The 24,544-nt window shown below is 37.5% G+C and overlaps 1 protein-coding gene across 1 annotated transcript; it reads left to right on the top strand.

The window, feature by feature from the left end:
• The first annotated feature begins 679 nt into the window (after positions 1 to 679).
• Positions 680 to 24,252, top strand: LOC130235329 (major facilitator superfamily domain-containing protein 8-like). The gene is made up of 12 exons (XM_056465896.1): positions 680 to 839; positions 1,028 to 1,213; positions 1,297 to 1,359; positions 5,262 to 5,381; positions 5,467 to 5,546; positions 7,848 to 8,145; positions 8,419 to 8,492; positions 17,719 to 17,932; positions 19,897 to 20,019; positions 20,181 to 20,311; positions 22,820 to 22,929; positions 23,918 to 24,252. Exons 1-11 carry the CDS (start codon positions 764 to 766, stop codon positions 22,898 to 22,900), a joined length of 1,446 nt encoding a protein of 481 aa, XP_056321871.1. The 5' UTR covers positions 680 to 763; the 3' UTR covers positions 22,901 to 22,929; positions 23,918 to 24,252.
• Positions 24,253 to 24,544: the final 292 nt, after the last annotated feature.

Here is a 24,544-nt window from a genome sequence, read left to right as displayed (position 1 = left end):
GACTTTTTATAGTAGTGCACAGTCCTGTGTCATGTTGTCCATTTATGTTGTTTGATGTAGCACCTTGGTCCTGGAGGAACATTGTTTTGTTTCACTGTATACTGCATTGTATATTGTTGAAATGACAATAAAGCCAACTTGAAAATAAAGACTCGGAACCACTTGAGGGTAAATAATTGATGAGTAAATACAGATTTCTGGTTTAACTATCCCTTAAACATAGTTATTATGAAATATCACCATATGTATGCATAATATATTATTCAGTCAGGAATTAGCTCTTATAACCATTCAAAGCATACTGCTTTAAGGGAGTAGAATTACAGTCCACTTCACCTGAACATGATAAATAATGGATGTAAGCCTACAGGTAATACTAAACCTCTCCTGCTTCTGCTGTGTAGAGACTAGTGGAAGTGTCCGAGCTCTGTTTATCTCCACCGCTTGAAAACTTAAATAAAAGGCATTGATCATCTGCTCATGAAGGGGGCATGAATGATTATATTCAAGGAAATGGGAATCTGTGTATATAAAATCATTAAATTAGAATTTCCCCTACTTATCTGCACCATATGGTTTATGTGTTATATTCTGTATAAATCTGATAAAAACTGCACAAAAGAGAAGCGTGGCCTACTGTAAGATGATCAAGGGTACATACCAGAGTCGCTAACGGAGAACAGCATCCCTCTCATTACAATAATTGGACCACGAGAAAGAGGAAGGATCAAGAGCTGAGAAAATAACCTACAGAAACCCGACGATGGATTACAGACAAAAAAGGAAACTGTCTTTTATCACGATTGGATTAACATTTCTGTTGAGCGGCATAGAATATGGTAAGTATTCGTCTCTTTCCTTTTCATTTCTTTTCGCCGTATACTACAAAAACTCCATGTAGCAGATTGCTTGTTTAAATCAATAGTGCTTGATATCCTCACGAACAAGCATTAGACTGTGTAAATGGTGAATGCATTGATTGTATTTGCATATCTAGTGCTTCAATTATCTTCTCTCTTTCATTCAGCTGTCATTCTGCCAACTATATGGAGATATCTGCAGTTGTTAGAAGCGCCACCTTATTTTCTTGGCTTGGGTCTGTCTGCTTTCAGCTTTAGTGGGTTGGTGTCAGGTCCAGTGTTTGGTCACTGGTCAGACAAGACCAGAACTACAAAGACCATCATCCTCTTTTCAAATGTTTTCGAAATTGTGGGTCAGTACTTAAGAATAGATGTCTATAATGAAATATTGGCTTTGAAAAGTACCCAATGTTCTCTCATCACTTTTGTCTCATAGGAAACTTCATGTACTTCATGGGGTATTCAAAATGGCTTCTGTTGTCCAGTCGTCTTGTTGCAGGTGAGGATATTTTGAAGCTGCGCTGTTCAATCTGTCATCGTGAGCTTTGTTTGTGAACTTCTCGGCTCCTGTGGTGCAAATCATCGGTGCTAATGTGATTTAAGACTTCAAACTGATACTAATGGAGAGATCTGTTGCTTTTGATCGATGGTTCTCATTAGGCTGTAATTACTGCAAGTCATGTACTGGAGCATCCTGACCAGACATAATGACTTGTGTTGATGTGTATAAATCTATAATAATATGTATTAAAGTGATGAATGTGTGAATACTGTACTAGATCTAGAGTCATCTCTGCCACATTAAATGGTATTTTTGCAACACATGCTCATTGGGAAAATGTGCCCAGGGATACATTTCTGAGAACAGAGAAATATGTGTCTTAGGGTACATAATAGCAGCATTTTGCGTGTAAAGCATGGCTTTGTTGGCTTTTCTCTTCTAGGGTGCTTTCACATCTGTGGTTCGGTTCATTTGGTCTGGACCAAGGGCAACAAATTATAGCTAATAGCATTTTCTGCCGTTTTTGGGTCCTTTTCACCAGCACAATCTCACGGCAATACGTAACTTTTTGATTTAGTGGCTAATTCGTATGATCTAATTCGTACAATTTAGGGGTAGGGTTAGGTGCCACACCTCCTCCAATTTCTTACAACTGAATTAGCACAAATTCGTACAAATTAGCCACTAAAATTACAAAATGTAAAAAACGTACATTTTCTCATGAGATCAGGCTGTTTTCACACCAAACTGACTGCTTTGGTCCGAGCCAGCTGAAAAGAACCAAAATACCAGATGTTATTGAACGTATTTCCTAAACTGCTTTTTGATTGGTCAGAATTAACGTGCAGGAAAATGCCAATGAAACTTCCACAAGTAAACAAACCGGCAGTCACAAAATGACGCTTTTACTAAGGAGGGACGACTGCGCTGGCTGATTGTACCGCTGCCAACAAATATTTTTCCTACACATCCCAAACGATGGCACAGTGCATCAGACTATAGCAGCTGGATTAGTTCAAAAAGGTGCAGTACTTTTAGCGGTTGGGTTTGTTTTAGTTCGGATCATGTTCTCATCACAAACTAACCACTCCAGGGTTCGTTTGAAAGCATACCGAGACGACCTCTTCAAGGAGGTCTCAGTATGCTTTTTGTAGTCTGCTTTTGGTGCACACTCGAGTATGATTGCTACATTCGCACCCACCTGCCCAAACAAACCGCACTAAGAGGGAAAACAAACTCTAGTGCAATTCAACCAAACTAAATAAGGTAGGTGTGAAAACACCCCTAGTTTGCTTTTGAAAACACAATCGGTTGGGTTTAAGGCAGGCGGTGTGTTGGTCAGCCTATATAAAGTTGATTTATCAGGCAGGTAACGTGTTTGAGATTGTCAAAAATGTACACAGCAGCCTCTAGTGGATTTGTGAAAGCAAAAACTGCAAGAAACAGTAACATAGTACAGGGTACATATTTCTCAGTTCTTAAAAGTGTTTACCTGGCCACGTATTTACAATGAGCTTGGATTGTATTTTTGTTCACACCAAATTTTTTCTTAGGTCAAGTCCACTCATCTATATTTCTATAGCAATTTTACAATGTAGATGGTGTAAACGCAGCTGAACATTTATGAAGAAAATATTGTAGAGCATTCCAGGATACCAGGCAGGAAGCAGTGTTGTGGTACTAATTCAGTTCAGCTAATTACAAATTTCACTGGACAATCAATTGAAAAGCAGCTCCACCAGTTTCAACCAACCAAGCAAGAGGTGACAGTAGCTATGTTTCCATCCAACGATGCAAATTAAATTTATGCTCAAAACTGGAATATCGCATAGAACATTTGCGAATAAACCACCGTTTCCATCCAACGAGTCCAAGAGAACAAAATCATTACTGCCTGATAAAACTTTACGCCATTTTTGTTATCACATGATCAATTAAAGCAAAATCACATGACTTTTTTGATGCGCATGCTGTAATTTATTCAGTAAATGCGTTTTCATCATAGTTTATGCTAATTTTTTCTTATCGGTTAAAAAGTTTATCCTACACAGTTGTGTGCATAATTTTATATGCACATTTTCAAAGTTTATGTGCATCTTGGTGTTTCCATCCAGGTTTTTATCCATTCATTCGTTTTCTTTTCGACTTAGTTCCTTTATTAATCTGGGGTCGCCACAGTGGAATAAACTGCCAATTTATCCAGCATATGTTTTACTCAGCGGACGCCCTTCCAGCTGCAACCCATCACTGGGAAACATCCATAGACCACAGACAATTTAGCCTACCCAATTCACCTATACCACATGCCTTTGGACTTGTGGGGTAAACTGAAGCACCCAGAGGAAACCTACGTGAACATGGGGAGAACATGAAAACTCCACACAGAAATGCCAACTAACCCAGCCGAGGCTTGAACCAGCGACCTACTTGATGTGAGGCGATTGTGCTACCCACTGCACCAACGTGCAGCCCCCATCCAGGTTTTTTTTTACGTGATATTCCAAAATGTGCATAAAAATAGTTGTATGGAAATGCACCTAGTGTCAAGAAACCAAAACTACACCATTTGACGGAAGTGAACAAACCTTGGGAGAATACATATTCTCTGGCACAAGAAGTCTAAAAGACATTGGAGGGCTTGAAAACGATGGAGCATCTGTCGTAGAGAAGGTGCAGGTCCAACTAGGTAACTAGGCAGGTGTTCAGACTAGTCAGCAGAATATATGTAGAGATTCATCCATCACTGTGGTTCTTGCAGGAATCAATCATGTGCTCTTTGATGACCATGACAACCATCTGTTCTGGATACAGGGCGAATCCAAGATTATGTGAACCTCATAAGGAGATACAAACATGAGCATATAGTAGATGCCTTTCAAGCTACAATTACAGATTAAGCAAGTTGCTTATTCTTGCGGAGGCAGCTGTAAACACGAATAAACATTTTGAATGCAACCTAAACTACGTACATATTGACATAAATATTTAACAACACTATCAAACTGGAGCAATAGTATCTGGCTGCAGCTTTTATGATGCAAGCTGAGATTGCATCACTCAGCGATGCAATGTCAGACACAATGTACTCAAATAGAGAGAGTGACATCTCTGTGAGGGGTGGGGTTAGGTGAGCCCATTATAAAGCATTGAATGCAGCTCAGATTGCACTGCACCAGGTCTGCATCCAGACCCCTCTCAACTGGAGGGAATTCTAAATTATCATTATCCACTATCGGGCGAAAAACCTATGACTAGTTTGCAAACGTAATTCTTTTTTCATCGTGAATGACGCCAGACTTGGTACGTGGAGTGGACTGGACTGGGGTTCATGTCCTGCGAAAGACGGTGAAGATAGGTAAAACAACCACCTCCAACATCCCCCCTTCCCCTTCCACTAAAAAAACAGCAGTGTGATACCGTCAAAGTTTATATATTTATATTTACCACAACAAGGTAAAAGCACACACGCACAATATCTTTTCTCTTTTTGTTTGCTTTTGAAAACATTAGGGCAGGGTGGCAGGTAGGTCAGTCGATATCAAGCTGATATATTATGCGCAACAACAAGCCGATCGCATTCTGACACGGACGCGTGCCAGAATGACATTGAGATGGTCAGAAATGTACCTTCTGCGCACCTTCTGGTGGATTTTACGAGAAATTGCATGTTTGAAAAAATGTGCCCCAGTAATATGTTTGAGATTGTCAAAAATGTACATGCCGCCCTCTAGTGGGTTTATGAAAACAAAAACTTTCAGAAGACATAATCCAGGGTACATATTTTTTAATTCTAAAAAAGGAAGCCCTGGGCACATATTTCTACTGAGCCTGGGTTGGAAGTAAAAGAAGTTAAAAATTAGAAGTAAAAGAAAAATCTGAAGATTTTGTTCTTCCATCAGGCATTGGAGCTGGAGCTGGATCCTCCATTTTTGGGTTCCTCACACGCACTACTCTCCCTGACGAGCGAGCCAGAGTCTTTGCTGCTGTCATGGCATGTCGTCAGGCTGGACTTCTGATCGGTGAGTCTGTATTCCACCATATGCATGTTAATAATCCATATATGTATTGCTTTTATTATTTTGATAATGTACATTTTACTTACAGGTCCTGCTTTCAATATCTTTCTAAGGTTGTGTGATTTCAAACTGGGTCCATTCATAGTTAATAAATACACCTCACCTGGGGTAAGTCTGTTTTGGGTCATCTCTTATAAATGTAATCCCATTCTTAAGCACGAATTTACAGCACATCATGACTGATGCAGTTTAGAGCGTGTATGTGGTCACACTGTACAGTTTTGGGATTTTACTTGAAAGTAACACATCTGATTCAGCTCCTGAAAGATCTGAAATGGTTGCATCAGTTCAGAAGTGTGGGGAGAGATCCAAAATATGAAATTCTGTGGGTGCATTATAAACAGGCCTGGGAAACACACTCGATGTCAGTGGGTCTCACAAAATGTTCATAATTCAGTCTGAATTTACAGCAAGGAAATTGTATTTTGGAGTAAAAAAAATGGAGCCATTTTTCAAAGAATGAACAAACTGGCAACAAAACAAAGAGTGCTATTTTCACATTGTAAAAAAAAATCCGTTATTTACAGTGTCCAAATATTTTTGATTCATGGGTCTTTTCCGTTTGTGTATCTGTCGACTTTTGATGTTGAAAATGTATCGCTGCAGTTTACCACAATTACTTTGAAACAATTAATAACATATAAGAAGTAACACACACACACACACGCACACACACACACACACACACACACACATATTCATTCATTCATTCATTCGTTCATTTTCTTTTCGGCTCAGTCCCTTTATTAATCCGGGGTTGTTGGAGCCATTTCTTTCTTTTATTATTATTATGTTTGGATTAAATAGGTTGATTGGATGATTTGATTATTGTTATTAATATTAAGTTTAAATTTGATAATTATTGTATTCAGGTTTGAGAATTTTGTATTTTGTATTTGTATATTATTCATGTCTAAGTATTTGCTTTATTGTTTTGATTTTGTGAATGAAGACTTTTATTCTGTCAAAATTGGGATTTAAGGAAGCCAGGTAGTGGGTGGAGGAGTAAGGGAAGAGGAAACAATTTTTAGCCACGTGAGTTTGTGTGTGGGGACGGGTGCTTCTGAGGAGCAATGAAGCTATTTCACTGAGATGTGATACAATAAAAAAAAAATTTCAAGATGTGATACAATAAAGAGGATTCGCAGCAGACTCATGTGTCATTGTTTACCCTTACCGCGATAGCGGCTTAAAGCAAAAATGCCACTACAGGGGTTGCCACAGCGGAATGAACCGCCAACTTATCCAGCACATGTTTTACGCAGCGAATTCCCTTCCAGCTGCAACCCATCTCTGGGAAACATCCATACACACTCATTCACACTCATACACTACGGACAATTTAGCCTACCCAATTCACCTATACCAACCCATGCAAACGCAGTGAGGACATGCAAACTCCACACAGAATCGCCAACTGACCCAGCCGAGGCTAAACGTACACAGCGGCCTCTGTTGGATTTGCAAAAACAAAAACTGCAAGCAGACGTACCTCCATTTACGTATTTCGCTGTCCCCAAAAATGTAGACATGGGTACATATCCGTAATAAGCCTGGGTTGAGTAAAACTACTGGCAGTTTATTACGGTGTTTTTGTACTATAATTTACAACACCAACCAAGACAATATATCACTTCAAACTATGATAAATGTCAATAAAAATCCCTTTTCAAACATTATAACATAAAACGTTGTCGACGGAAATATCACAGTCAATGCAGTTCAAAAGCATAACAGATGCGGTGGAAAAACTCTTAATTTATGGATTTTTATTTATAGTACTGTACATATCTTGAATATATATAATCTTCCATATTGCATAATGCCTCATTCGCACTAGCAGTGACCTTTTAGCTGCCTGCCGCTGTAGGTGGCGATCTGTTGCAAACGCAGGTCCGTGTTGGTCTACAGCACAGAGAATACAACCGGCCTCGAGTGAGCTGAGAGAGGATGACTTGAGCTCTACCGGTGCTCCTATTGGCTGTCGCTCAAGAAAGCCACTCTTCATTTCCATAAAGTTGAAGCATTCTCAACTATGTCGCATCGCTCAACACGCCCACCTTGTCGCCAGTGGTTGCTGTCACTCACGTAGATGGAGGGTGCCGGAAGTAGCTCGCTCTCCGTTAAAATGAAGGGTCGATTGTTGCTTTGCTGCTGTGAGTCGCTCGTAGTGTGAATGAGGCTTAATACTTTGCAGTAAGGTTCGGTTGGTTAACATTAGTCAGCTACAATAGCTTAGTAGAGTAAACCATGTACCTTAGATAAATCTAAAAACAAATAAAAGTGTATTAATGTAATAAACATTTTGCTTGTCATTTATAGGAAGTTAGCAAATGTTAACTAATGACATTTACCTGTATTATACAAATCTAATTGGAGTAAATCTCAATATTTCTTTTAATGGCCCAGCTCTTCATGTGTGGGATGTGGCTGCTCATGCAGTTTGCCGTCATGGGTCTGTACTGGGACATCCCGCCACTGGATTCCTTCGCTGAGCAGCAGATGCCCCTCAGAGAGGTCAGAGGTGAAGAAGACGAGCCCCTCATGAGCCTGGAGGACGATGACAGGACTGCGGTAGCGGACTCGTATGGCTCGCTCAACCCAGAACAGACCGAGACCACGCTGTCATCCCAAATTCCACCATCTCCTCCAGATTCCCCTCCTCCAGACACATCCGACCCCTTTGAAAACTTCAGTGCCAGTCGAGGTGAACCATTTATTGTCATACGCTGCTCTTGTTATTTTTGGCAGAGAGCTGGTGCGGCATCGATTCATTCTTTGTAGCATCTGAGGTGCTAATCTGAGAGAGTGGCGATCTGAAAACGCTTTATTGATTTCCCCGTTCTGTCTTTGCTCTTGGATTGTAGAGTATCTGTGTGTGTGTGTGTAGGGTAGTGTCCTAATTATAGTCAATCCTGTCTTGGCAGCATCGCCAAACCCGATATCTATAGCTCTCTATCTCTCTCTCTTTTTTCTGTAGAGTTTCTGAGGGAGGAGGTGGTGGTTCTTCTCACCGCTCAGTTCATCACTCTCTTCAATCAGACAGCACTCGAGGTAAAAGTCGACTATTGCATCATATTTTGTCAGGACTGCACTGGAGGCAGTTTTGGTTCGCTTGTTACCAGATGACCAAAGAGGATAAAAAGTCTTTAGCAACTTGACCTAGAAAACATTTTTGTGTGTGTTTAAAAGACATCCAATAGACGTCCAAACATAGAGTTCTTGGGTCAATTTGAAAATCAAAAAATACAATAGTCCAAATATAGATTGGTCATCAAATAGACAGGAATGAATGATTAAACATGTGAAGTCTGTCTAAGCTCTCGAGGTAAAAGTAGACAATTGCATCATATTTTTGTCAGGACTGCACTAGAGGCAGTTTTGGTTCGCTTGTTACCAGATGACCAAAGAGGATAAAAACTCTTTAGCAACTTGACCCAGATTTTTGTATGTGTTTAAAAGACATCTAATAGATGTCCAAACATAAAGGTCTTAAGTAAATTTGAAAATCTAACAGACATCTAACTATAGTCCAAAAATAGACTGGCTACCAAATAGACAGGAATGAATGAGTACACACATGAAGTCTGTCTACACTCTTGAGGTAAAAGTCGACAATTGCATCATATTTTTGTCAGGACTGCACTGGAGGTAGTTTTGGTTCGCTTGTTACCAGATGACCAAAGAGGATATGAACTCTTAGCAACTTGACCCAGAAAAGATTTTTGTGTGTGTTTAAAAGACATCCAATAGACTTCCAAACATAAAGTTCTTTGGTAAATTTAAAAATCTAACAGATATCTAACAATAAACTAAAAATATACTGGTCTTCAAATAGACAAGAATGAATGATTACACATGTCAAGTCTGTCTAAGCACTCGAGGTAAAAGTTGACGATTGAATTATATTTTGTCAGGACTGCAAAGGAGGCAGTTTTGGTTTGCTTGTTACCAGATAACCAATAAGAATAAGAAGTATTTAGCAATTTGTCTCAGAAAGCATTTTTGTGTGTCTAAAAGACATCCAATAGACATCCAAACCTAGAGTTCATGGGTAAAACAAGCCTAAATTTGTAAATCTAACAGGCAACAATAATTCAACATAGACTGCTCATCAAATAGACAGGAATGAAAGATTACACATGTGAAGTCTGTCCAAGCTTTCAAGCATTGCATTATGTTTTTGTCAGGACTACACTGGAGGCAGTTTTGGTTCGCTTGTTACCAGATGACCAAAAAGGATAGAAAGTCTTAGCAACTTGACTCAGATCGAACTTTTGTGCATATTTAAAATACATCTAATAGACGTCCAAACATAAAGTTCTCAGATAAATGAAAATCTAACACATATCTAACAATAGACTAAAAATATACTGGTCATCAAATAGACAGAGATGAATGATTACGCATGTGAAATCTGTTTTAGTACTCGAGGTAAAAGTCGACAATTGGATAATATTTTTGTCAGGACTGCATTAGAGGCAGTTTTGGTTTGCTTGTTACCAGATGACCAAAGAGGATAAAAACTCTTTCGCAACTTGGCTCAGAAAGCATTTATGTGTGTGTTTAAAAGATATCCAATAGATGTCCAAACCTAGAGTTCATGGGGTAAATAAGCCTAAATTTGTAAATCAAACAGACAACAATAGTCCAACATAGACTGGTCATCAAATAGACAGGAATGAAAGATTAGACATGTTAAGTCTCTCTAAGTATTCGAAGTAAAAGTCGACAACTGGATCATATTTTGTCAGGACTGCACTGGAGGCAGTTTTGGTTCGCTTGTTACCAGATGACCAAAGAGGATAAAAACTCTTTAGCAACTTGTCCCTGAAAGCATTTGTGTGTGTTTTTAAATGACATCTAATAGACGTTCAAACATGGAGTTCTTGGGAAAAACAAGACTTAATTTGAAAAATCTAACAGACAACTATACTCCACAAATTGTCTGGTCATCAAATAGACTGAAATTAATGCATACGAAAGTGAAGAGGGTTCAGCTGTCTCCATTATACTTGCTTTGTTTACTGTTGGTTGCTAGGTTACCAAAACTACAGTCAGCCACTCTAACAATACATTAAAAGACATGGTAGCAACTTTGGAGTAGCAAACGTTACCCACATGTGGCCAATCAGCTGTCTTCATTACACTTGCTTTGTTTACTGCCGGTTACCAAGTTACCAGTACTACAGTCAGCCACCCTAACAACACATTAAAAAACAAGGCAGCAACTTTGAAGTAGCAAACATTACACCCATGTGGTCAATCAGCTGTCTCCATTATACTTGCTTTGTTTACTGTTGGTTACTAGGTTACTAATACTACAGTCAGCCACTCTCACAAACAAATAAAAAACATGGTAGCAACTTCAAAGTAGCAAACATTACACCCTTTTGACCAATCAAATGTCTCCATTAGCATGTTTTTTTTACTGTTGGTTACTAGGTTACCAATACTACAGTCCGCCACTCTAACAACACATCAACACCATGGTAGCAACTTTGAAGAAGCAAACATTACCCCCATGTGGCCAATCAGCTGTCTCCATTATACTTGCTTTGTTTACTGTTGGTTGCTAGGTTACCAATACTACAGTCAGCCACTCTAACAACACATTAAAAACATGGTAGCAACTTTGAAGTAGCAAACATTACACCCATGTGACCAATCAACTGTCTCTATTATACTTGCCTTGTTTACTGTTGGGTACTAGGTTACCAATACTACAGTAAGCCATTCTAACAACACATTAAAAACATGGTAGCAACTTTGAAGTAGCAAACATTACACCCATGTGACCAATCAGCTGTCTCTATTATACTTGCCTTGTTTACTGTTGGGTACTAGGTTACCAATACTACAGTCAGCCATTCTAACAACACATTAAAAACATGGTAGCAACTTTGATGTAGCAAACATTACACTTATGTGGCCAATCAGCTGTCTCCATTATACTTGCTTTGTTTACTGTTGGTTACAAGGTTACCAATACTACAGTCAGCCACTCTAATAACACATTGGAAACATGGTAGCAACTTTGAAGTAGCAAACATTACACCTTTGTGGCCAATCAGCTGTCTCCATTATACTTGCATTGTTTACTGTTGGTTACTAGGTTACCAATACTACAATCAGCCACTCTAACAACACATTAAAAACATGGTAGCAACTTTGAAGTAGCAAACATTACACCCATGTGGCCAATCAGCTGTCTCCATTATACTTGCTTTGTTTACTGTTGGTTGCTAGGTTACCAATACTACAGTCAGCCACTCTAACAACCTGATGGAAACACATTAAACTTTGTTTTCTTTTCACTTCATGTTAGGATGGTAGGCCTGGCCTGAAGCTAAACTTTCACAGTGTGTGCACATCATGTAATTTTGTGAAACATGTCAATTTAAATTAGCATGTTAGATGACTCTGGCTTGTCAGTTGCAATCAAGGCAAAAGTAGTGTATTCCCACCTTTAGTGATTATGTGGTTAAGATATATTTTCTTCTAATATCAAACTTTCTCAAATTATTATAACCTAGCTTTTGGCTAACTGATCCAAAACCAATATGTTAAAATGTTATCAGTGTGTTATCTGCAAGGTGTTGACAAGACACACAACATAAGCATGACGAAATGTTAAACTTGCAAACATCTTGATTAACAACACATTAAAATAGAGAAGAAATCTGTTTAGAGGCATGTTAAGACTGTTAGGAAACAGTTAAGATACTATATGCTAGAAATGTGCTAGCACCATGGTAAAATGTTCAGTTTGTCAGACACATACTGCATGTGCGAGCACAAATGTCAATCTTATTAATTTGAACTATCTAAAAATACAATAAGACTTATTGCATTATTTTGAAGTTTAATGGAATAATGTGCTTCGAATGGGCAAAGAAATTTTTCACAGCCAGTCAGCAGACCCCCCGCGCCGTCCTAAATTAATTTGAGCTTCTAAATAATGCCCGTCCAATTATGATTGATTAAGGCTCACAGTGGTAGGAACATCAAAATTTAATTTAATAAAATCTAGGTTTGATTTAATATAATCAGGTATTTGAAATTGACACACATTTACCTTTACAATTTCCTGACCTAGATACATGAAAAAGTGCTTATCGAGTTCCAATTCATTACGTTTTTTTTTCTCCAGATGTCCTGCTTAGGCTTACCCTTTCATGCTAAATCAAATCACTATCTGAAAAAGCACGCTCTGGATATATTATAATCTTACCGTTAGTTTGCCTGAAGAAAATGTGGTGCTTGCACATGTAAAGCATGCTATGAGATGTTTTACTCATGCTTTTCTGCAGTCTCTACTTTAACTGTGTGTTTAACTGGGTGGTTTTGTCCACCACTATTTAAAAGACATCTAATACACGTCTAAACATAAACACATTGGCTTAAAACAAGGCTAAATTTGGTCTGTCAGTGAATATCTACAGTAACAGACACCTTTTGGACTTTTGCTAGATGTCTATTAGACTTTTAATGACTGCCCAAATTTAGCCTTGTTTTAGCCATGACGTCTTTGCTTGGATGTCTAATAGATGTCATTTAAACATAAAATTCTTGGTAGGCAGGCTTGAATTCACCACACATCTTAAAATCTATAGACTATAATCATAAAAAGTTTTTGTAGTTGCGAATCTCTGTTTTAACTCAAGTTCTTGGTTTGTGTATTTTGTCCACCACTACTTAAAAGACATCTAATAGACGTCTTAACATAAACACATTGGCGTAAAACAAGGCAAATTTTTGTCTGTCAGTGAAGATCTACAGTATTATTTAACAATGTCTATTTTTGTACTTTTGTTAGACGTCTATCAGACTTTTAATGACAGCCAAAATTTAGTCTTGTTTTAGCCATGACAACTTTGGATGTCTAATAGATGTAATTTAAACATAACATTTATGCAGGCAGGCTTAAAACAAGGCTAAATTTGGTCTGTCAGTGAATATCTACAGTAACAGACACCTTTTGGACTTTTGCTAGATGTCTATTAGACTTTTAATGACTGCCCAAATTTAGCCTTGTTTTAACCATGACGTCATTGCTTGGATGTCCAATAGATGTCATTTAAACATAAAATTCTTGGTAGGCAGGCTTGAATTCACCACACATCTTAAAATTTATAAATCATAATCACAAAAAGTTTGTGCAGTTGTGTATCTTTACTTTAACTCAAGTACTTGGTTTGTGTGTTATGTCCACCACTACTTAAAAGACATCTAATAGATTTCCAAACATAAACATCCTGGCTAAAAAAGGCTAAATTTGGTCTGTCAGTGAAGAGCTACAGTAACAGACATGTTTTGGACTTTTTTTATACATCTATTAGACTTTCAACGGCAGCCAAAATTTTGTCTTGTTTTAGCCATGATGTCTTTTAGATGTCATTTAAACATTAAATTCTTGAGACATCTAACAATAGCCACAAAATAGGCAAGTCATCAAAAAGACAAAATGAATGATTACACACGTGAAGTCTGTCTAATCGGTCTATTTGATGACTAGTCTAGTTTTGGACTTTTGTTAGACGTCTATTAGACTTTTAATGACTGCCCATATTTAGCCTTGTTTTAGCCATGACGTCTTTGTTTGGATGTCTAACAGATGTCATTTAAACATAAAATCCATGGTAGGCAGGCTTGAATTCACCACATATCTTAAATCTATAGACTATAATCATAAAAAGTTTGTGCATTTGCGTATCTCTGTTTTAACTCAAGTACTTGGTTTGTGTATTTTGTCCATCACTACTTAAAAGACATCTAATAGACGTCCAAACAAAACACCTTGGCTAGAACAAGACTAAATTTGGTCTGTCAGTGAAGATCTACAGTAACAGACACCTTTTGGACTTTTGTTAGACATTAGACTTTCAACGACATCCCAAATTTAGCCTTGTTTTTGCCATGACGTCTTTGTTTGGATGTCAAACAGATGTCATTTAAACAAAATTCTTGGTAGGCGGGCTTGAATACACCACACATCCTAAAATCTATAAATTATAGTCATAAAAACTTTGTGCAGTTGCGTATCTCTACTTTACCTCAAGAACTTTGTTTGTGTATTTTGTCCACCACTATAAAGACATCTAATAGACGTCCAAACATAAACATCTTGGATAAAACAAGGCCAAATTAGATCTACAGTAACAGACATCTAACAATGTCTATTTTTGGACTTTTGTTAGATCTTTAATAGACATCCAAACATAAACACCTTTGCTTAAAACAAGACTAAATTTGGTCTGTCAATGAAGATCTACAGTAACATCTACAGTAACAGACATCTAACAATAGTCCAAAAGTCATCAAAAAGACAAAAATTTATGATTACCCATGTGAAGTCTGTCTATTTGATGACTATCTATTTTTGGACTGTAGTAAGACGTCTATTAGACTTTCAACGACTGCCCAAATTTAGCTGTGTTTTAGCCACACTGAAAAAATGCTTTGTTGGGTCAACATATATGTCATGTGGTAACATCTACAATGACTGGGTTTGTTTAACTGACAAACATCAGTTAAGATTACTGATAATGCCGAGGTCAACCAACTGAAAATTTACCATGATTTACCTGAGGCAAAACTGTCAGTGAATGTACCCTAATTTGTCTTGCTATTTTACATCATTCTGCACATTTAAAATGATCCGTTTTATCTTATCTAAGAAAACCTAATTTTTTATGTTGATGTCAATATGCATGTTTTATTAGCTGTAAATCTCACAAGCTAATACACTAGGCATAATTTAATTTATTCAATACGCACATTTACACTCATTTTAATTGGATTATTTCGCCTTGTTTTAGTCAAATCGAACCTAAGAACAAACTTACTAAAATCGTTTACTGCTTTCAAAACTAGCATTAGCACTAACTAGCAATACATAGCATTAGCACAGGTGAAGCAACAAACAATAATGTTGTTAATAAAGCTGCCAAGAGCATGAGTGCTACTCTTCTGCAAGGTGGTAACCTCAAAACTCAAAAACTTCACACCCTTCTTAATCTTCAAGCGATTGGTGATTGCTCTCTTACAAGCAACGCATGCTGGGATCGGTGCGTCCATTCACTTAGGAAGTTACACCAATACAGTTTGTTCATGTTGGTTGTTCCAACACAAAATGATTAAGTTAACTTTATTACTCATTCTTCTTTCATTTTCCTTCAGCTTAGTCCCTTTATTCATCAGGGGTCACCACAGTGTAATGTACCGCCAACTAATCCAGCATATGTTTTACACAGCTGATGCCCTTCCAGCTGTAACCCAGTACTAAGACACATCCACACTCATCCACACACATAAACTACGGCCAATTTATTCAAATCACTTATAGCGCATGTCTGGATTGTGGGGGAAACCGGAGCACCCGGAGGAAACCCACACCAACATGGAGAGAACATGCAAACTCCACACAGTGTAAGAGTCTAAATTATCATATGCATTTGTTTATATGGCAAAAAAAAATGTCTTTTTCACCAAAGAAGGCTCACACAAATTCCAAAGGCAGATACTGATAAGATCAGGCCCTGGTGTGTGTGGACTTTGTGGGTTTAACGATGTGGTCACATGTTGATTGGTCAGTTTGAAGGTCTCACTATTTGGGCTTTATTCACATGGTTGAGAAAGATACAAAATAGTTGGTAAACTTTGCTCTGTCTCTTTTCCTGCTCTACACTTTCCAGCTCTGCTCCTCTCCTGATCTAGATTCTATCTTCTCTGCCTCTTTGAGGCCTACTTACTCTCTTTGTCCCTCCCACCCCTGTCTCTCCTTCTACCTCTGGTACAGTAACTATATTTTTACATTTAAGCTGGGTACAATTAATATCATATGTTTTTATCATTTCATGTTTTATCATTTTATACAGTTATTTGTAATTAATTCAGTTGTAACCAAAGAGAATTATCGTCATTAAATCATTTCATTATCAAGTATTTGTGAATTACTTTTGATTTAACATTAACACTTAATTGCTCCATATTGCAATACAATACAATCACATAATATCAACGCTCTCCCACATTTTTACCTATTAATACTGCCCTTATTTCTGTTTTTGGTATAAGATTGCAGAAAGGTTGGTTTGACAAGAAATGATCAGTTTTTTACCATCATACTGATAATATTTAGTCATTCGGCAAAACTACAGCTTGAACTGCAGTGGTGAAAACCCATTCTTACAACAGAAATGCCAACTGACTCAGCCGGGACTCGAACCAGTGACCTTCTTGTTGTGGGGTAACAGTGCTTACCACTGAGCCACCATGCCACCCCACCATTATTATAATTATTATTATTATTTTTATTAATTACTCTTTATTAATTATTGCTCTATAACTTGATTCACAACTCTATTAGGGACACAAGTCCCTAATAAACATAGTTACAGTAGGTTAATACAACAAAATAAATTTTTTTTTTGCAATGAATCAAGTAGAAATAGTACTTTAAGTCAACAAACGCCCATGTTCACTTACAGTGCATGGCTTCTTTGTTTGGATGTCATTTGGACATAAATTACTTCACTCAAAAAATTATTTTTGCTGCTTGCTCAAATAATTCTTTTAAAATCAATTGAAACATCACAATTTGGGGACAACTTAATTATTTTATGTTCAGTCCACTTAAATTTGTGGATGTAAAAACATTGAAGTTTACTTAATCGGTTTGTTTTTAGTGAACACGAAGGAATTGTTTGGAACCCACCATTTTTTACAGTGTTGGTGGGGACGCTTGAATTCACTACATAACTTAAAATCTAGCAATTTTAGTAATAAAAAAACCAGGTGCAGATTTTAAAACACTTGCACTTGCTAGCTTTGTAAATGGTAACAGAGGAAATAGCATGCTATCAGTTGTTTTACTCATGTCTTTGTGCAGATGTGTATATCTACTTTAACTCAAGGACACTGATGAGACAGACTTCACATGTGTAATCATTCGTTTCTATCTATTTGATGACCAGTCTATCTTTGGACTGTTGTTAGATATCTATTAGACATCCAACCAAAGACGTCCTAGCTAAAAGGCTAAATTTGTTGAAAGTCTAATAGATGTCATAAACATAAATAACTGGCTTGAATGCACTACATAACTTAAAATTTTAACTTTAAAAGATTTTAAAACACTAGCCATCATGCATTTGCTAGCTTTGTAAATGGTAACAGAAGAAAAAGCTAGCATGCTAGCATGAGTTGTTTGACTCGTGTTATTATTATGCAGTTGCTGTGATGTTGTGAGCGGCTGATGCCTTGTTTTCGTCTGCAGACCATGGTGACCCCGCTGACGCAGAAGTACTTTGGCTTTGGCGAGCTGGGCAACAGTGTGATGTACAGCCTGTGTGGGGTGGAGGTAATTGCAGGTTTCTTCCTGGTGCGCTGGCTGAGCCGTGTGCTGGAGGACCGGGTGGTGCTGGCAGTGGGGCTGCTCATCTGCAGCGGGGCCTGTGTCTGGTGCCTCATCTTCCTGGCCAATCCACAGGGTGTGTGTGTGTGTGTGTGTGGCAGACGGCCAGAGAAACTGGCATACACCTGGGCATGGACAGACACAATATGTCTGCTCAGTTTGGTGCCAGCTCGATGATATGCGTTATTAGTTTTGGAACTGCTCTGAATTTGACCATCTATCTATCTATCTATCTATGTATCTATCTATCTATCTATCTATCTATCTATCTATCTATCTATCTATCTATCTATCTGTCTGTCTGTCTGTCTGTCTGTCTGTCTGTCTGTCTGTCTGTCTGTCTGTCTGTCTGTCTATCTATCTATCTATCTATCTATCTATCAATTGTTTTATCTATCTGTCTATCTATCTATCTATCTATCTATCTATCTATCTATCTATCTATCTATCTATCTATCTATCTATCTATCTATCTATCTATCTATCTATCTATCTATCTATCTATCTATCTATCTATCTGTCTATTGGTCTGTCTGTCTGAAAAAAACGTAATGACAAAAAGTCAAGACATCAAATAGTTGAGTTATCTTATTTTAATACGTGAATCAGGTTTAAACTGAATTTAAGTGATACAAACAAAGTTTAAGTTAATAATAATAATAAAAATATACTTGTAAACAAAAGTACAAAAGCTATCAGTGGTGCATTTACCATTTCAAAATGTATACTTGTGTAATTTTTTAGTACAATTAATACTACACTCCATGACAAAAGTCTTGTTGGTGATCCCAGTTGTAAAAGCCACAAATAATAATTTGACTTCTAGTTGATCGTTTGGAAAAGGTAGATTTTTCCGATGAATCATCAGTTGAACTGCATCCCAATCATCAGAAATACTGCAGAAGACCTATTGGAACCAGTATGGACCCAAGATTCTCACAGGAATCAGTCAAGTTTGGTGAAGGAAAAATCATGGTTAGGGGGTACATTCAATATGTGGACATGCGAGAGATCTGCAGAGTGGATGACAACATCGACAGCCTGAGGTATCAAGACATTTGTGCTGCTCATTACATTACAAACCACAGGAGAGGGCAAATTCTTCAGCAGAATAGCACAAAGACGGTCAATGCGCTCCAGGATTGGCCAGCCCAGTCACCAGACATGAACATTATTGAATCATGATGAACTCTTGGAGTTCTGCGATAACGCTTTCTTTGCCATTCCAGATGACTTTATTATGAGTCATTTATTTGAGTCATCGCAGAGATGTATGGATGCAGTCCCCCAAGCTCATGGGAGTCATACACAATATTCATTCTTTTTCCATGACTATACTGGACATTATTTCTGTTAAGTGACAAGACTTTTGTCTAAGCAAAGTCAGACCTCACTGTTCTAATTAATTAATTAAAAATCAAGGCATGATCATATTTTATTTTAGTAAAATAAGGGGAATCTAGAGGTCTTTACTATTCATAAAAGCCACTTCTGATACCAAATGATCAACTAGAAGTCAAGCAATTATTTGTTGTTCATACAACTACACTGTAAAAAACGCAGGGTTCCACACAATTCATTCATGTTGTCCCAACACAAATTGATTAAGTAAACTTAGCACTTTTAACAAATTTATATGCATTGAACATAAAAAAATTAAGTTGTCCCAATGAAATCTCAAAAATTGTGTTGTTTCAGCTCATTTTAAATGAGTAGTTTGAACGAGCAAAAAAAATAATTTTTTTGAGTGTAGAAGACAAGACTTTTAGCAGGTAGTGTATGTACCTTTATGTTACTAATATGAACTCAAATCTTTAGGTAAAACAAGGTACAGCCCCGGTGACAGATTTTGTACCTTTATTTCTGAGAGTGTAGAAACATATTTATAACATGATAACAAAATCCTAAAATCTGCCGTCAGCATGTTGACACCATGCTGAATTGCTAACAGATTTGATCTGAGATTGTGTTCTGCTGTCTCCTGTTGACGTTGAAATGCTATTCTCACTTTCATTCTCTATGGATTTGTCTTTTGATCAGGTGGTTTGGGGTTTGAGTTGTTCGAGTTTATCATCGGAGTCTTCCTGCAGTTACTGGGGCTTCCTTTCGTTGCTGTGTCTCAGGTGTCCCTCTTTTCTAAGGTTACGGCTGAGAAAACACAAGGTAAGAAAAGAAGAGAAGTCCACAGAGAAAACAGACTGAAACCCAAGAAAAAGACAGATCTTGAGTTCAGTCATGTTTGTGTAGGGGTTACATATTGTCACTGTTTAAATATTAAAAACTACATGCAGATTGTAATGATTGTGTATTTTATGTGTCTTCAGGCTTTAGTCAGGGCGTACGACGGTCAGTTGGGGGTCTCGCCACCATTCTTGGTCCCCTGTGGGCAGGGGGTCTAATAGGAAATTTATATGTGATGTTGGGTATGATGATGCTTCTGCTGACCCTCATCATGGTGAGACAACAGACCCGTTATGACAGATTTTTCCGGTGTGCCATCATAGCACACAACATTGACCACCTCAATTAAGGTTACATGTATCGCTTTGTGCAAACAATGTCTATTATAGATCCAGTCAACTGAAAAAAAAACGATATTACAGGCGATTGTTTGGCCATTAGGATGTGTGGCTTTTTTTTTCCGAAACGGTGATTTAGACACATTGGAAATGTTAGATTTAAACATTTTAGATAGAGAATAGGTTACTTTCAAGTATTAAGAAAAGGAATTGTGCAATCTCAAAATGTAATATTAACTTCACATAAGTAGCACTTTTGAGCTTCCATTTTAAATGTATTTTAAATTATTAATTACACAATGCCATTGTCACGCTATGTAGACTAGTATTCCAATAAGTCCAAGAAACAAAATGAACTAAAAGGAACTTTAATCAACATTCAATTTGAACTTCAACTTCAACTAGATTTTGGTTACTGAAAACAGAACCTTATTTGGTTTTCCAAAAAATTGCTAAATGGAAGCCAAATTGATACCATGATTCAGGACCTATTGCACTGCATATGCGTCTGCTAAATCACATCAAATTAACTATACAAAATGGTCATGTTAATTTTAAAGGTGCTGTATGTAAGTTTTTGACTCTTTTGAAGCATAAAATACCATAATATGTTTGCAGATATTTACGAAACATGCTAAGTGAACATTCCTGTCAGTGTTGCCAACTTAGCGACTTTGTCGTTACGTTTAGCGACTTTTCAGACAGTAGCAACAAATTTTCAAAAAAGCAACTAGCGACAAATCTAGAGACTTTTTTTTTTGGTGTTAATGGAGATTTTTATAGACTCTCATGTGTCCATACTGTACTGTTCCTACTCTTCTCATTAGCCGCGTTTCCACTATCACGCCTAAAGCGAGCGTGCCAGGGCAAGCCAGGGCCAGTTTCCACTGTCACTTCCGGGGCCTGATCGGGCCAAAGCGGGGCTTCCTCAGGGCCAGTGGCCGGCCTTTTTCAGCCTTTGTACTGATGGCAAATGATTAACAATGCAAGCGTGACATATTTCCCTTGTACCGTCAAACCGATCTGCTTCTCCTTTGTTTTAAATTTAACAGTTTAATTTGACTGTTTATTCTTTTCTGGTTCACAATGACACAGTGACAGTATCGGAACTTGTCTGAGTTTATTACGTCTGAGAGATTACTGCAAAATCACTACACATCTGATATACTGTATTCAAACAGCAATAAATTGAATTCAATTGACATGCATACATAGCGTTGTGCAAATAAAAATTCCCCTTTATTAACCATTGGCTGTTAAACAAACAGAAACGGTTGGATGTAAGGATGTCAGTAATATGCAAATTGACGTATGATGCAATCTAGCATCATAGACTTTTCGGGCAGAGCTTAGCAACTTTTTATTAAAAATAGTTGCCAACACTGATTCTTGTTTATCTGAAAAACAATGCTGTCAGATATTCTGCTTTAAAAATGTGTGTTAGGTGCCGTAACGCTGTCTTTATTTAGGTCATTTAACCCGCCCAATGCCAAATTAGCCAATTATATTTCAGCACCCCGGGTTGCCTTGGTGCGACATTTGGGGGAATCGTTGCAGCCTCCGAAATGAGATGCAGATTCAGAGTTCCACATGAGGTGGTTATTAATTATCAAATAATATAAATATTACGAACGTAAACATTAGGTAAGCAGGTTACATTGGATTTAAAGTGATAAGCAATTTGGCTGTTTGCACCAGACGAAACACTACAGAAATTTAAATACAGCTATTTAGAAGCATAGAATAGTGCACTCACTGCACTCCAATGAAGTGGTAAAGTTTATTTTATTTTCAAGATCTGAGGTGAACTATCTCTTGCTGCTTTTAGTAGTATGGCAATAAATGTCATGTAAAATGGCATTCAAACTCTTATTATTAGCATTTAACACTGAATAAAGCTCATGAGGTGTACCTAAGGTGATCATTGTCAGTTTATCCTGTTGTTTAGCTGCAAGAAATAAAAGCCGTTTCTAAAATATACATATCAGGTTCTGATAAGAACAAAAACTCTTATTAATATGGAAAATATTCCTTCTATCATGTGCCGTTGCTTTTATTCAGAACATGACTTAAATCAGCCTTTAGGCTTAATAGTCAGGCACGCTGTTGATGTCATCAATCTGGCAACCTGTGTTTGCCTGTGTTTGAACCAGGGGTGCAACACCTAGTTCAACCACTGGGTGTCAAAATTACACACTGCACCTTTAAATATGCTACTGTGACCATTTTGTTTTTTTTATTAGAGTTTTGCTAAATATACTTTTTCAATTATCTGAAAATCAACCTCATGATTTTGCAATAAATATAGCCTTTAAAAAAAGGATAATGTGGGTAGAGAAAAATAAAAAACATATTTAAAAGGTTGGTGTCTGTACACTTTGTTTTGATTTACATGTAAAATTATCCTGCAACAGTTAGACTTATGGTTGACTTGCTCTGGTCAGATCATGATGGTGTTGTCCTATGAGAAGCTGGTGGAGCCGCCCAGGGTGGAGCACGCGCAGGATTCAGAGAATGGAGGATAAACAACACCCCTCATTCAACAGGATACCAGGTCAGACACTGGAATTATTAGGCAAATGTATAATGTATTTTTGCATGACTGACTGAATAATAAATTAATTTTAGAGTTTGCATGTTCTCCTCGTATTCGTGTGGGTTTCCCCCAGGTGCTCCAGTTTCCCCCACAGTCTAAAGACATGCGCTATAGGTAAATTGAATAAATGAAATTGTCCTTAGTGTATGTGTGTGAATGAGTGTGAATGGATGTTTCCCAATAATGGGTTGCGGCTGGAAGGGCATGCGCTGCATAAAACATATGCTGGAATAGTTGGTGGTTCATTCTGCTGTGTCAACATCTGAAATAGAGACTAAGCCAAAGGAAAATGAGTGAATGAATAAGAGGCTATTTCATATCCCATACTTTGTGGGGTCTTGTGCAAACTAATAACAATTATGCTAACAGATAGCTTTAATATAAAGATGTACATCCTACTTTAAAACTGAAGTACTCTTAAGATACAATTCATGTTCATTTTTGTGTCCGCATCACAGTTTTCTCATTTCTTTCTCTTTTTATATTAGTAATACTTCCATAAGCAGGCCTTAATATTTTTAAAACCATACCAAAGTGTACTTTTTTCACAAGGATAAGAATAAAAAAATAAATAAATAGACACAATAGTATTATGAGTTCCACCTTTAAAGAGAAAAACTCACTGCATTCATTAGCATTTCAGTCTGGATTAGCGTGACTGTGATATAATGTTATTTTAAAACAGACTGAAATTCCTCTCATAACTTTTATTTTGTGTGAGCCAACTGAATTAATCTAATACAGACTCCTGCTACGCAGCTTTAAGCCACAATAATGAAACAAATAAAGAGCAAAATGTGGAGCTGAATGCTAAAAGTGGGCCACTGAATGAGAAATGCTATTATCCGCCAGCGACAGTCAACATTACAACACATTCTCTCTGCGGCACGACAAAAAGGCTGTCATTGGTTAAATGAATCTATCTGTGTGATTTTTGATATTTCAGCACAGAGCAGGAGCCCCTCTTCTCTGCGGTGTGTCTGCCAAAGTTTAGCGCTCGTGTGGGGCTGTGCAGAGCAGATGCTGGAGCAGTGGGAGAGCAGAGACCTTGCCAGAGCTAGCAGACCGCGAACAGCGAGATAACACACACACACATGAACACACACACACATACCACTTGGAATAAATAGCCTTCATTCTCAAATATTTAGATTTTTTGTTGCACATTTATATTTTTAACATTTTATAATTTATGCCTCATCATTTGTGAATTAATTGTTAATTATTGTGTATTTACTGAGTGACACTTTTAATGTAAATGTCATATGATTGGGTCCCCTGATATGGATATTTTTAATAAATAAACACATGATGGCGCTATTGTCACTTATTGAGATCAACACTGAACAACTGCACGACTTTCTCTGTATGTGTCTAAGTGTGTGTGCGCTCGAGAGAGAGAGAGAGAGAGAGAGAGAGAGAGAGAGAGAGAGAGAGAGAGAGAGAGAGAGAGAGAGAGAGAGAGAGAGAGAGAGAGAGAGAGAGAGAATGATAAAGGGAAAGACACTGAGTTTCTCGAAAGCAAATGATTCATGCAATTATTCTACACAGATCATTGGTCATTTCTTTGGAT

This window comes from Danio aesculapii, chromosome 2 (assembly GCF_903798145.1).
Source record: "Danio aesculapii chromosome 2, fDanAes4.1, whole genome shotgun sequence".
Taxonomy (NCBI): Eukaryota; Metazoa; Chordata; class Actinopteri; order Cypriniformes; family Danionidae; genus Danio; species Danio aesculapii.
This window is presented reverse-complemented; position numbering and strand designations above follow the sequence as displayed.

Coding starts and splice junctions, on each gene's coding strand:
- LOC130235329 (XM_056465896.1), top strand. CDS start 764: ATGGATTACAGACAAAAAAGGAAACTGTCTTTTATCACGATTGGATTA. Junction 840..1,027: donor GTTGAGCGGCATAGAATATG/GTAAGTATTCGT, acceptor TCTTTCATTCAG/CTGTCATTCTGCCAACTATA. Junction 1,214..1,296: donor AAATGTTTTCGAAATTGTGG/GTCAGTACTTAA, acceptor TTTGTCTCATAG/GAAACTTCATGTACTTCATG.